The sequence below is a fragment of the Sycon ciliatum genome, chromosome 6, assembly GCF_964019385.1.
Source record: "Sycon ciliatum chromosome 6, ocSycCili1.1, whole genome shotgun sequence".
Taxonomy (NCBI): Eukaryota; Metazoa; Porifera; class Calcarea; order Leucosolenida; family Sycettidae; genus Sycon; species Sycon ciliatum.
The window spans coordinates 20,252,783-20,264,267 of NC_088648.1; the positions used below are offsets into that span (position 1 = coordinate 20,252,783).

Here is an 11,485-nt window from a genome sequence, read left to right on the forward strand (position 1 = left end):
GCGGATACCATGACACGGGCGCCATCGTGCGTTCTAAAATTGACACTATGCGAACCAAATCCAAAGCCCTCCACAAGACGTGCACGAAAAAAAACAGCTACCGGCATGTGTGTTTAGTGTAAGCGAGCCTGACGAAGACGAAACATATGACCTGGAATCGGCCTACACAGTGTGCGCGAATCCCTTCTTCTTCAAATCCAGTTTAAAAACCTGTAGGTGTGAATGCAGCTTCACTTTATAAGCTGCCTTTTGCCTTCAAGGCAAAGCCACTTTCGACGTGCTGTGGAAGGGGCCTAAAATTCTACTCAGCGCCTGTGCTGCTGACGGCGAGGGAAGTGTTCATCACTCTACGCTCACATCCATTTCGCATGATGGAACATATCGAGGTAAGCTGTCACATCCGTTATTCTATTCCTGATCTCAGGTGTAGGTTTCGCGCTTTTCGTCTCAAGTGCTTTAGTGAGTATGGTGTTATGTTTTGATTTCTCTGTCTAAGCATGAACGCCATAACAGTTACTTTGTTCACGACACTCCACTTTGGAATGATTCATCAAATTAATGAAGTCGCAATGGACTTTTCCTTGTCCACCTCGTTGCTGATCATTTCAGGATTACTTCTACCCGTGTTGGCAGGCGGAGAGCATAGAGTCATGTAAGAAGCCTTGTGTTAGTTTGCCCTCGCATGCATTTTGCTACAGCTTTGGCTTCAAGTCACTGCTACTACTGAGCTGAGTTGACCGTCTTTTTTTACCTTCCCATGCAGCTGTCCGTGTGCATCTCGGAAGACCTGCCACGCCATACCGAAACTGCTACGTAATGAAAATGCTACCATGTACACGGTAGAGTACGGATCATGCCAGCCACTCTTGAACACCACTGTCCTGAAGAAGGAGAGAACTGAGTGTACGGTACAGTTTGGCGAAACATGACGCTGTAAAGCTCTTGATCTACTGAATATGTATGCCTGCTGATGACCTCTCTCTCCCCTATCTCACTTCAATACTTGAAGTACAAAAGCAAGACCTTCACGAAGTTTGCTGTTCCCAAACCCTCATATCATCTTTCCTCCTTTATTACTACATGTAGGGCTAGGCATTCTGAATTATTATTATTGTTTGAAAGAGAATATGACCCATACGTTACTAGTTATGACTAACAGCCCACCAAGGTAACGAGATAGTATACAGTCAGATAGTGTGACAACAAGGCACAAAACTGGCAAGGGTATTGAGACATTCGTGGCGCATCCTTCCCTTCATTGGAACGTTCCGCACCTGAGCCTTCCAAGTTGGAAGGTTGTTGGTTCGTGCTTCGTAGATGTGTTGGAGCTAGGTTTCAGGTCGTCGAATGTCTCAATATCCTTGTCAGTTATCTGTACATATTACTCTTGGATAAAAATCCCAGTTTTTATTATTATTGTTACTTACATTTGAACTTAAACTGCTGCATATGGCGCTAGACTAGTCATTGCATTGTATATGCTGAAGTAGATCACTCGGACAGTCCGAATACAGACGATCTACCTAAAGGGCTGGCAACAGTGGGAAGGAGGAAATACTAATTTTCAAGTTATCTCTCTCTATCTCTCTCTCTGTGTCCCTATCTATCTCTCCCTGCACCTCTCTCTCTCTTTCTCTCTCTCTCTCTCTGTCTCTCCATGCACCTCTCTCTCTGTCTGTCTCCCTCTCTCTCTTTCTCTCTCTCTCTCTCTCTCTCCCTCTCTCTCTTTCTCTCTCTCTCTTTCTCTCTCTCTCTCTCTCTCTCTCTCTCTCTCTCTCTCTCTCTCTCTCTCTCTCTCTCTCTCTCTCTCTCTCTCTCTCTTTGTAGATCTGGACACCTTGCAGGCCTCTAATGGCACAGACCATCATGCGGCAGGCTGCTCTGGTGAACACTCCATTCCGAGCGGTCTACCTAGGACGGATTTCATCTTGATTGTTCAGGAGTACATGTCATATGAGCCCATTCGAAGTCTTCTCAGCAACGTTATGCATCAGACCACGCGTTTACTGCGAATATCCGGTATTAATCCATCCCATTTCGATATCTCGTGTTCCGTGTGGGGATTTATGGAATCCTTTGGATTCCTACCACTTCCTGATCCAATTTCCCCGCTCCTAGCCACCGGAAAATATGTTGAAGTTCTGTTTCAAAATGAGGAGATGAGCGCTGGACGCGGGAGCTCGTTCCTGTCAAGAGCTCTCACCAACATCAACACAGCCAAAACCAAGAGCAAGCGATACACGTACGAGTCTCTAGATGACGCGTACGATCGACTGCTTGGGTTCGAGGGCGTTATTGATATGGTTGTGGACAGAGCGCGCGCACAACCGGGTGGAAAGTGCGTCATCCTGCTGATCTTTCCCTTGCGAGTCGACATTCGTGTAACGGATCATGACATCCAGGTGCTTCGCGCCTGGAACTGCACTGTCCATGCCATCGCTCCTCTTACTCTGGAAACGGGTGTTATGCATCTGCTGGCGCTAACAAAAGATACCTTTCTCGATGTGAGCCTAGAAGACGCACCGCCGGCTCGTTCCAACTGGAAGCCCATGGGAGAAGGTGAAAAAGCGAGCCTACGGTCTATAACAACGACGGAATTTGTACGCCTAGCGTTCTCCACTGGCGGCGTGATCTTCAACAGGGAAAGAATGTTCCCAGTGCTCGGCGAGCCAGTGCCTGGGTATTCGTACGAGTCCTCTTCCCGTGCTCAACACGTGGTGGCTGAGAATATGGCAAGGCTTCTGATAGGTGGCACACCTGATGCTTGGCTGTCCAGAACGTGCGAATGTGATGACGTCAGGCCCGATCCTGCCATGTTGAACCCTCACTCAGCGGACACACGCGATGATCTACGGTGGATGTTTTCGAGGTCCATATTATCGCCTCTTCGTGATTATGGATGCTTCGGGCACTGCAAAGGTGAGGCCAGTTCCAATATTGACTGTTTAATGCAGGATTGTCCAATTTACATGCACATGGAAGATCTACATCAAGAGGTATATCAAGCGAATGGCCGAGGGCCCTCTTGAGTGGTGTGAGTTGCCAGTATGATGTAAGCCGGATATTGATGGATCGATGAAGGATAGATTTGCCATCACTGTGGATAAGAGTCATACTGTAGCTCAGTTGATTAGAGCATCGCTCGCGAATAGCAACGTCCCTGGTTCGACTCCCGGTGGATTGACTGATGATTTTTTCTTTCTTTCGTATCTGGCTTGCAAGTGTTGAGTTTCGGAGAGAACAGATCAGTACGAGGCATGTACCCTCTAATTTCCGAACAAAAGTTTGTCATCTTTTTTTCGAGATTCGATCTAAATCACCATAATCATTCCGGGCATTTCTATTTTGATCCTGTCGCATTAGAACCGGCAATGGTCGCTGAAGATGTCGATATATATGCTCCCTCCGATCCACGATATCGCGCTTGCATCCCATCACAGCTGAGAGCGGCACCAGATAATAGTAAGGGAATTGCTTGCTTACAGCCTCACGCCTTTTGTTGTTTTCCTTTGCCGGATCCTCAGCTACGTATGTCCATCTTTAAGTACTAGAACGGATTTATGGACAACAATACGTTCACCGACACGAGTTTCTTTCCTGTTGTTTGTGCACCTCATGTTTCTAAGGTATGATGGAGAGTGAACTTAGTTTCTCACACGGAAAGTTGGGTGTGGTCCTCGAAAGAGTGCTCAATGCACCGGGGTGCAGAGCTTCATACAAAAAGAATAGAATGGGATACGGATCTTGGGTTGGCTGTGACTCAGAGTTTCACGCCTGTGGCGATCATCAGACAGCACTGTCTGACGATCGCCACAGGCGTGAAACTCTGAGTCACAGCCAACCCAAGCTCCATATCCCATTCTATTCTTTTTGTAACTTAGTTTCTCGCATCTTTATTCGGCAAACTAGCATCAACTTGTGGATTGTTCCTTTTACTGTTTCTGTCTATGGGTGTGGCGGTGCGTGTGGAGCGAGAATTTTTGATCTTCTAGATGTAATTGAATTCCTGCTTGAAGGGCGAGTTTGTTGATATAATCAGTGTATTAATCACGGCCTACCGAGTTGCTGCAATGGATCTAGAAGGGGAAAGCCCCTTTCGAACTGGACTAGTTCCCAAGCAAGCTCTTCCGTTTTCGACTCATTGTGAAATCTCTTCCATGCAGTGAATTGTTTTCTTCCATTTTTGGGACTAATAGCAAAAGTTCTCTTTCGTGCTATTATCCTCTACAGCCATTACAACCATGTCCACAGCTGGTCCTGACACCACGCTCATGCCTTGCCAGGAACAGGAACTCAACTCTTCCACGACAAACTTAAGCTACACTCTACCTGCGAAGCAGGCTGACATCATCATCATCACGGAGGAAAGCGCCGCCCTGGCAGGCCTGCATCTGAAAACCAAAGGCTTTCTGCAGACCCTGGATCACAAGCTGAGAAAAGGCGGCTTCGGATCTGGAGAAGATGCTCCGTATACTATGCGCAACCTCTACGGCCTGGTTGGTTTCGGCTCGAATGAAGGTGTTTCTGGGAGATTCGTTCTATCCGACTGTTCACCGGCCTATTTGTTCAGCATTGATTGTATTTCCAGCGCCATACGACAGTTACTCTACCCAGAAGTAGACAATAGCACCGTCCTATGGGACATATATGCTCCCCTGGCGTTTGCTATTGCTAACACTCCTTGGCGGCTGCATGCAGTGCGCCATATCATTCTGATCGTGAACAGCATGGATTGGCTCTGGCTTGAGGCGCACGTTAGTGCTCTGGATGAGCTACTCAGCTGCTACGACATATAGTCCGCAGGCCAGGGTGCAAAATTCGTATTTTTCGCTCCGAGCAGAAGGGTACCAAGGTTTGACTATACGAAATGATAGAGTGGTGCTAGGGCTTTCTTATCATGTATCTCTTGTCCCGGGATTCTTGTCCTAAGTTGACCAAATCAAAGGAATACTATTATTTTGATGTTGCCATGGTAACGGAAGTCGAAATTCAAATTTTACCACCTTTCCTATGCTGTAAGCAGTTCCAGTTTTTTGCATTGCCAAAGAAAGACCAAGAACCACCGGTATCCAAGGTTTGATGATAATCGTGCAACTAGAACCCATGCTGGGGTCGCCCGCAGTACGACAATTGTGTGCATACAAAAGGTCAATACCATTGCACTGTAAGTACAGTAGTTGGGTAGAAGGGGGGTGCTCAGCCCCTCGATTAGGGATGCAGAATGGGGTGGAAGGGGAGGCTCCCCCCTCGTGATATACCTGGACATTTTACAGTCTTTATCACTTCTTGTGGGCCTTGTTTCACAATACAATTCAGAATGCCCTTTGGTATACAATAGCATTACAATCACTGATAAGATTATGTCCAATACATGGATAGTCTTTCGAAATGAGCTGTAGCCAAATCACATTGGGGATCGTATGTACATCAGAAGCAAAGAACAGAGTACTCATCACAAGTATTATAATGTACATGAAATACACATGTAGGTGGGCTTCTCCATGTGACTGGGCCATCATCTGAAACAAACTTCGGCTGTTATCAAATCAAAATGAAGGCGTAGAAAATATAAAAAAGACAAAAAGAAGAGTATGCCATCACATGGGCATTGGACAATGTACAATGTGGGAGGGCTATCCGCCAATCGCTGCCAACTCAGTAATGGACTTGAGCGGGGAACTGAAGATGCACAGTATATGCTGCTATGCACAGTAGATTCTGCTAAGCGGCCAACAAAATATGGACGCCGAGAGATGCACATAAATCTGACGTAACAAAGATGTTGGCTTTGCATTATTACCAACCACATACTCATACTACATTGTTATACACTATACACTATACACTACGTTGTTTCAGAAGCCAGCAAAAACACTCAGCACATACACGTGTATGCAACAAGTAGAGGTGCCTGACTTTTAACCGCATCGGTCCACTAGTTTTGAGCACATACTGGGTAAACCGACGTGATCCGCACTTGCCATTCATTCAATTACCTGCATTGACAGACCATAGAATCATAGAACTCACTGACTCACAGTACGACCTTACTATGTAGTCACCCATGAATCAGAATAGGGAAGCATGTCACAACGTGAACACAGTTCTGTATACCCAATGTTTAGAGTTGAACAGTTACATGTAACATAAAACGAAAGTGCATTATCCGTGTGTCCATAAATGGGTGACTCACTGCTGCTCAGTGTCAGACGGAAGATCTCCCTCATCGATGGCCTGTACTTCGTCATGTCCAGGAGCAGATTCCACCGGGCAGTTCTTGCATGGAACTGAAGCATGATGGTGACAGCTACAAGCATCTGTACACACGAGCATGTGACGCCTGCAGGAGCAATTGCCTCCTCCACAGCCAGTCTTACAGCCACAGCTGAGAAACTCGAGGACAGAGTGGGGAGCGGGTGGTATACTAAGCCAGTCCACAGCTAGATCACCGTTCTGGTCAAGACACCAACCTGTAATGGGGAGAACAAACAGATGGAGGAATGCAAATTATTTACTCCATATATCAGAAAAGCTTCTTACACTACAACAGTCAATTACTTCATGCATGATTGTGTTGATAACACAGCTGATTCACTCTATTGTATAAGTAGCAACATCAACGAACATGTCTTGTTCAGAGAATATCCATCATTTTCATACTGCAGTCCTCCTCTACAACTGCATTATATGCTACAGTCAGCTCACTCACCTTGGCCATTATCTTGTGGTGCTGGTATCGCAGGCTGGGCCACAATGCACTGGCGCCAAATGGCAGCTTGGTAGTTAGCTCTCGCGGCATGCTTCAGGAAGGCATCTTTGCATGGTGGAAGCTGGTTTGACTGCAAGGTCTTTGTGCAGAACAGCTCATACCTTGCATCGTTGACGCTGCTACAACCAGAGACTTTGTAATAGGAGCACACAAATGTCTCAAGGTTGAGGAGCACATCAGCTGTCAGTGGTTCGAAGCCTTTCCCCAGGGAGGTGAATGCTTGCCGAGATGTAGACCCAACAGGACCGGTGCTTTGCAGAATCTTCAATGCAGCCTTCTTCCCGCGGTATGCAAAAGCACTTGTGCTATCACACCCAGTGAAGGCGTGGAAGCCTGGCAGTGCTTGGCAGAGTTCTGGGCCAAGCTCGTCGCTGACAGTTGCCATGTCGATGCATCGAACCTTGTTCCCAGTCCCAGTGAGGAAGTACAATCTTCCAGAGATGCAATGGCGGGCGAAGGCAGCCAGAACTGCTACATCAGTGTCCGGGGACTTGACCGTGACGGTGGGATAGCCTGCGGAACCAGCATGAGATGCATGCAACAAGAGACGGGTATCCGCTTCCTCGTGGCTGCACTCCAAGTCAGGTACAGGGACGACACTTGTAGCACCTGCCTGACGTTTGATCATCACACAAGAGCTACCGCTGGTAACGACAAGTTCCCTCTGCTCAGGCACCTTCTCAACCATGGCAGGACGCTGCCACTGTACGGCGAGGAATGCAATCAATTCCTCTTTGTTGTCACCCACTGCCAGGAACTTGGCAAACTGCCTGGGAAGCCGTTGATCAGCGCCAGTGATATGCTGCCGTAGAGTCCCACTAGCGGCCCGTGATGAACGTTCCAGATTCTTGATCGACATATCCCGGTACGTATCAACAACAAAGTCCACTCGAGCATACCGTGCAAAGAACTTACACAGGCGATCTAGGATGCACTCAGCATATTCGGCAAACGTGGATGGCAAGCTGGAAGTCTTCATTGACCTCAACAGTGCCATGGCGTCGACTATTAGTGCACCATCGTGTGGGTGTGTACTGTCGTCGACAATCGCCTTGTCCGTGAGCAACGGCAGCAGGGCAGACTTGCTGGTCTTCACCAGAGATCCTGACGTTGTTGCTAAAGCCCAGGGCAGGGGGCCAAGTGGGTATGACAGGACATGACGCATATCCATCTGCCTGGTCTGAGCAATCAGGGCAATCCTGGAGAATGTTGACCGATCACTCCGGAGAATTTCGGCTTGACCACTTCCAGGAGTCTTCTTCTTCTGCTTCTTCAGAGTGAAGGTCTTCAGCTGCAGCTTCTTCATTGGATCGTGGAATTGTTTCTCGGATGCTCCAGACAACAGTCTCTCGCTAAGAAAAGCCGTGAAGGCCTTGTGTCCACGAGATTCGGCATGGAGCAGATCCTGGGCTACATCATGGGGTGCCTCAATGCCAGATGCGAACTGTGTCAAAGGCAGCGGTTCCTCGCCGTCAGATGCGAATGGGTTGAGAAATTTGCTGACAGTCTCGACCACACTCACGACATCGTTTTCATCACGAGCCATTCTTCCCGTCTGGCACTCTTTGTGCAGGGTATCTCGCTCCTCGGTACCACTGTCCATACCACAGTGCTCCGAACAGACATCTGCCACAGCGGCTCGGTCATGTGCAGTCAACACCCATCTCTGCACGGTTGCTGGATGGCGGCTGAACCCAATAATGCCTCCCACGGTCTTTGTGGCCCGGTTTATCGACTGTTCAATGGCCTGGTCAGATGGGACCTGAGCAAATGGGTTGTCGGAGCGCTGGACGGAGAAACCTCCTTCTTGCAGGAACCGATCCGCTTCGGGATGTGTTGTTGGCAACTGGGTCATTTGCAGCCAATAATAGGACATGTAGCGGGCATAGTTTTGCCTGTCGTACGCAAAGCACCAAGGGAGCATTTTCAAAACGCACTGCAGATGGAGCTTCCAATCTGCCATTCGACTTGCACGCAAGAACCGGAGCAGAAGGCTCACCATGGCAATGTAGGAAGACCAGAAGTTGAACATTTCTGATGAAGCGGCCTGCTTCCGGCAGTACTCCGTATACTGCTTGTGCAACTCCACAGCCTCCGGTGATGCCGTGATGCACGCCGAGTTGTCATCGGTGACACAAGACTGTAGCTCCTTGAATGAAGACGTTAGTGAAGATCGGAGGGCTGCTAGGTTGATGATCGTGGGATCCGCATCTTGCACGAACTGTTGCCACCGCATCCGATGCAAAGCCTCTGCAACAACCTTGTGCAAACGCACAGCTCGGTTGTATTGAGTCCCGTCTAACGCAGACGAGGCAGAAGATGGTCCAGCTATCCCGGACTCAACGAACAGATCAAGGAGACCTGCATCACGGAAACGCTTCCCGATGATGGCGAGGAACGTGCAGGCTGCGTGAAACGCTCCCAATCTCAGCACCACGGGTGAGAACTCGTCAGGCCGGTGGTTAATAATGTCCAATGCCTTTGCGTAAATGGCTTGGTCCACTACAATGATGCTAAATGGGAGGCCAGCATTGGCACATCGACCGAGGCACTTTCTGAGGATGGCGTAGACTGTTGACATGTCAGTTGGTGACGAGTTGACCACAGGGCAGTAACCTATGGCAGACCGTGGTGGGATGCATTGGCGTTGAAGCAGGGCATTAAATGCCGACCACGCTGGAACTGTCTGGTCTTGATCAGTGCGGGACAAAATGACGTTGCCGATGTCACCGTCCTTTGAAGCCCGTGCAAGCTGCCAGATGAAGTCATCCATGGCCACCGCGTCAGAACAGTGAGGCAGTGAGGTGTCCAGCGTCTCCACGTCAACTGCCTCACGGCGCTCTGGGTTGACTTTTGTCGGGCACACTAATTCGGGAAGAACCTCAGGTTCGAGGGCCAGCGTACGCTTGCGTTTTCGTGCTGGCTCAGCAGGAGAAACATCACTGTCAGGGCGGCTTACAGATGAAGCACGGGGCTGGACAACAACGGTGTTGGTGCAGTGTGTGGTCCCTTTCCCGTCCAGAGTCTCCTCGTTTAAGTCGTTATTATCTGCTACATGGTAGAATGGCCTGTGGGGGTCAATGCCACCCGGTAACGCATCCACTATGTGCCCGTCTCGCACTCGCCGCTCTGCCATAGCAGTCTCCCTTTCCAAAACCTGGGAGTAGGCAATGGTGTGCCCAAACCGGTTAAGCATTTTCAGCAGCTTCTCGCTCCGGTAGAGGTGATGTAGGGTCAGTCCCAGAACAACATGTTTGGGGCACGGCAGTCCTGATGTAATATACAGCAAATCCTGGCCAATGGAGGAGACGTGACGTTGCAGCTGCTCATCCAAATCAACTTTGTCCTGACCGATGTCATCATGATGCTGGTCAGTCACTACCCAAGCCAGAAAGTTGTGGAGTAGGCTGGGTAAGCATGCGTTTGCTTCAGCAACTGTTGGGATTTCCCCGCTTGACTCTTGGGCCTTTGTCTCCTGGCACGCAGTCCGTAAAAGACGTGCCGCGTGATATACAATACGCAGGCGATCTTGTGCTACAACACCTTCACCTCCTGAAGTGTTAGCTGCATTGTCCTCCTCCACCCAAATATCATCATCAACCCCATCCGAATCCCTCGCCTCTTCCACCTCGGCATACAAACTGGCTATTATCTCACTGGCATGGGCATTAGCGAAAACTAGCTCAGCCCTGTTCCGGGACGGACGGCGCACAAAAGTGACAGATTCACCAAACCGTTCTGTGATAGCAGCTTTGGTTCTGTCATTCCTAGCAGTTCCATGTACTGTCGCGTTGTAGTCTGCCGTAAGACGTGAAATGCTAACAGCAGTGCGTTCCACAAACAGCAACTGGTGTACTAGGTGGTAAAAGTCTTCGATGTTTCCCTCTTGTCTTGGTGTTGACAGGTCATGCTCAGCGCTACCTGCAGACGAGCTAGTGACTAGGGTCGATGTAGCTGGGGTCGATGTAGCTGGTGTGCTGTCACGGATTCGTGCAAGGGATGACTCTCTTGTAAAATCGTTGTAACACTGTTTGTGATAGTATGCCTCTCTTGCAATGAGGCTACTGACTGCTGAAATGGCAATCGAAATGCCCTCGTCCTTCCGTATGGCAGCAGCTTTTCTCAGCCTTTCCTCAGCTTCGAGTGTCAAAATCTGCGAAGTACTCTGCTTTTTGTTGGTACCTGGTATTCTTTTCTGGATGGATCCACAAAATATGCAATTCTTCCTTCCTGGCTCGATACGAGGAACTTCAACGGACTGGCGAGTACTGCGCTTGTTTAGGGACTCTGAAGAAGCAGGCGAGGACGCCATGAGCTGGACGACAAAGGCCTAACACAACGCGCAATCATTGCTTGACATAAGGAAAGGAAGAACAGGAAATGGCTGTACGTGCAATAAGAAATTTGACAATGTGTTCGCCGTCACCTGATCACTCAGTTCAAAATTTCCAAATTCTGCGTGGCGTGCATCACTTGATCCGTTTTGAGCAGTTTCCGTGCATGCTCAGAATCCCCGTACACGACAGCTGTGCATATTTGACAGCTGTCGAACCCCCTCAATTCCACGCGAAAGGACAAGTCCCCTGACACCAAACCTACATCATTGTGCTCGTAAAGGAACACTCTATCACGTAGAGTCAACAAACCTTGGTACCCCATCAGCGGGAACGAAATTTTTTTTGGAGCATTTTTTTCCGCTTTGGCCTGCGGACTAAT

The 11,485-nt window shown here is 48.9% G+C and overlaps 2 protein-coding genes across 2 annotated transcripts; one reads left to right on the forward strand and one right to left on the reverse strand.

The window, feature by feature from the left end:
* Nucleotides 1–534: 534 nt before the first annotated feature.
* LOC135820119 (uncharacterized) lies at nt 535–4,796 on the forward strand. Its single transcript, XM_065333428.1, has 5 exons — nt 535–652; nt 764–903; nt 1,828–2,919; nt 3,364–3,462; nt 4,231–4,796. Exons 1-5 carry the CDS (start codon nt 543–545, stop codon nt 4,794–4,796), a joined length of 2,007 nt encoding a protein of 668 aa, XP_065189500.1. The 5' UTR covers nt 535–542.
* A 608-nt stretch (nt 4,797–5,404) lies between these two features.
* On the reverse strand, nt 5,405–11,485 carry LOC135819596 (uncharacterized). Its single transcript, XM_065332832.1, has 3 exons — nt 6,710–11,485; nt 6,194–6,470; nt 5,405–5,996 (listed from the first exon to the last, which is right to left on the reverse strand). The coding sequence occupies exons 1-3, from the start codon at nt 11,079–11,081 to the stop codon at nt 5,993–5,995; spliced, it is 4,653 nt and encodes a 1,550-aa protein (XP_065188904.1). The 5' UTR covers nt 11,082–11,485; the 3' UTR covers nt 5,405–5,992.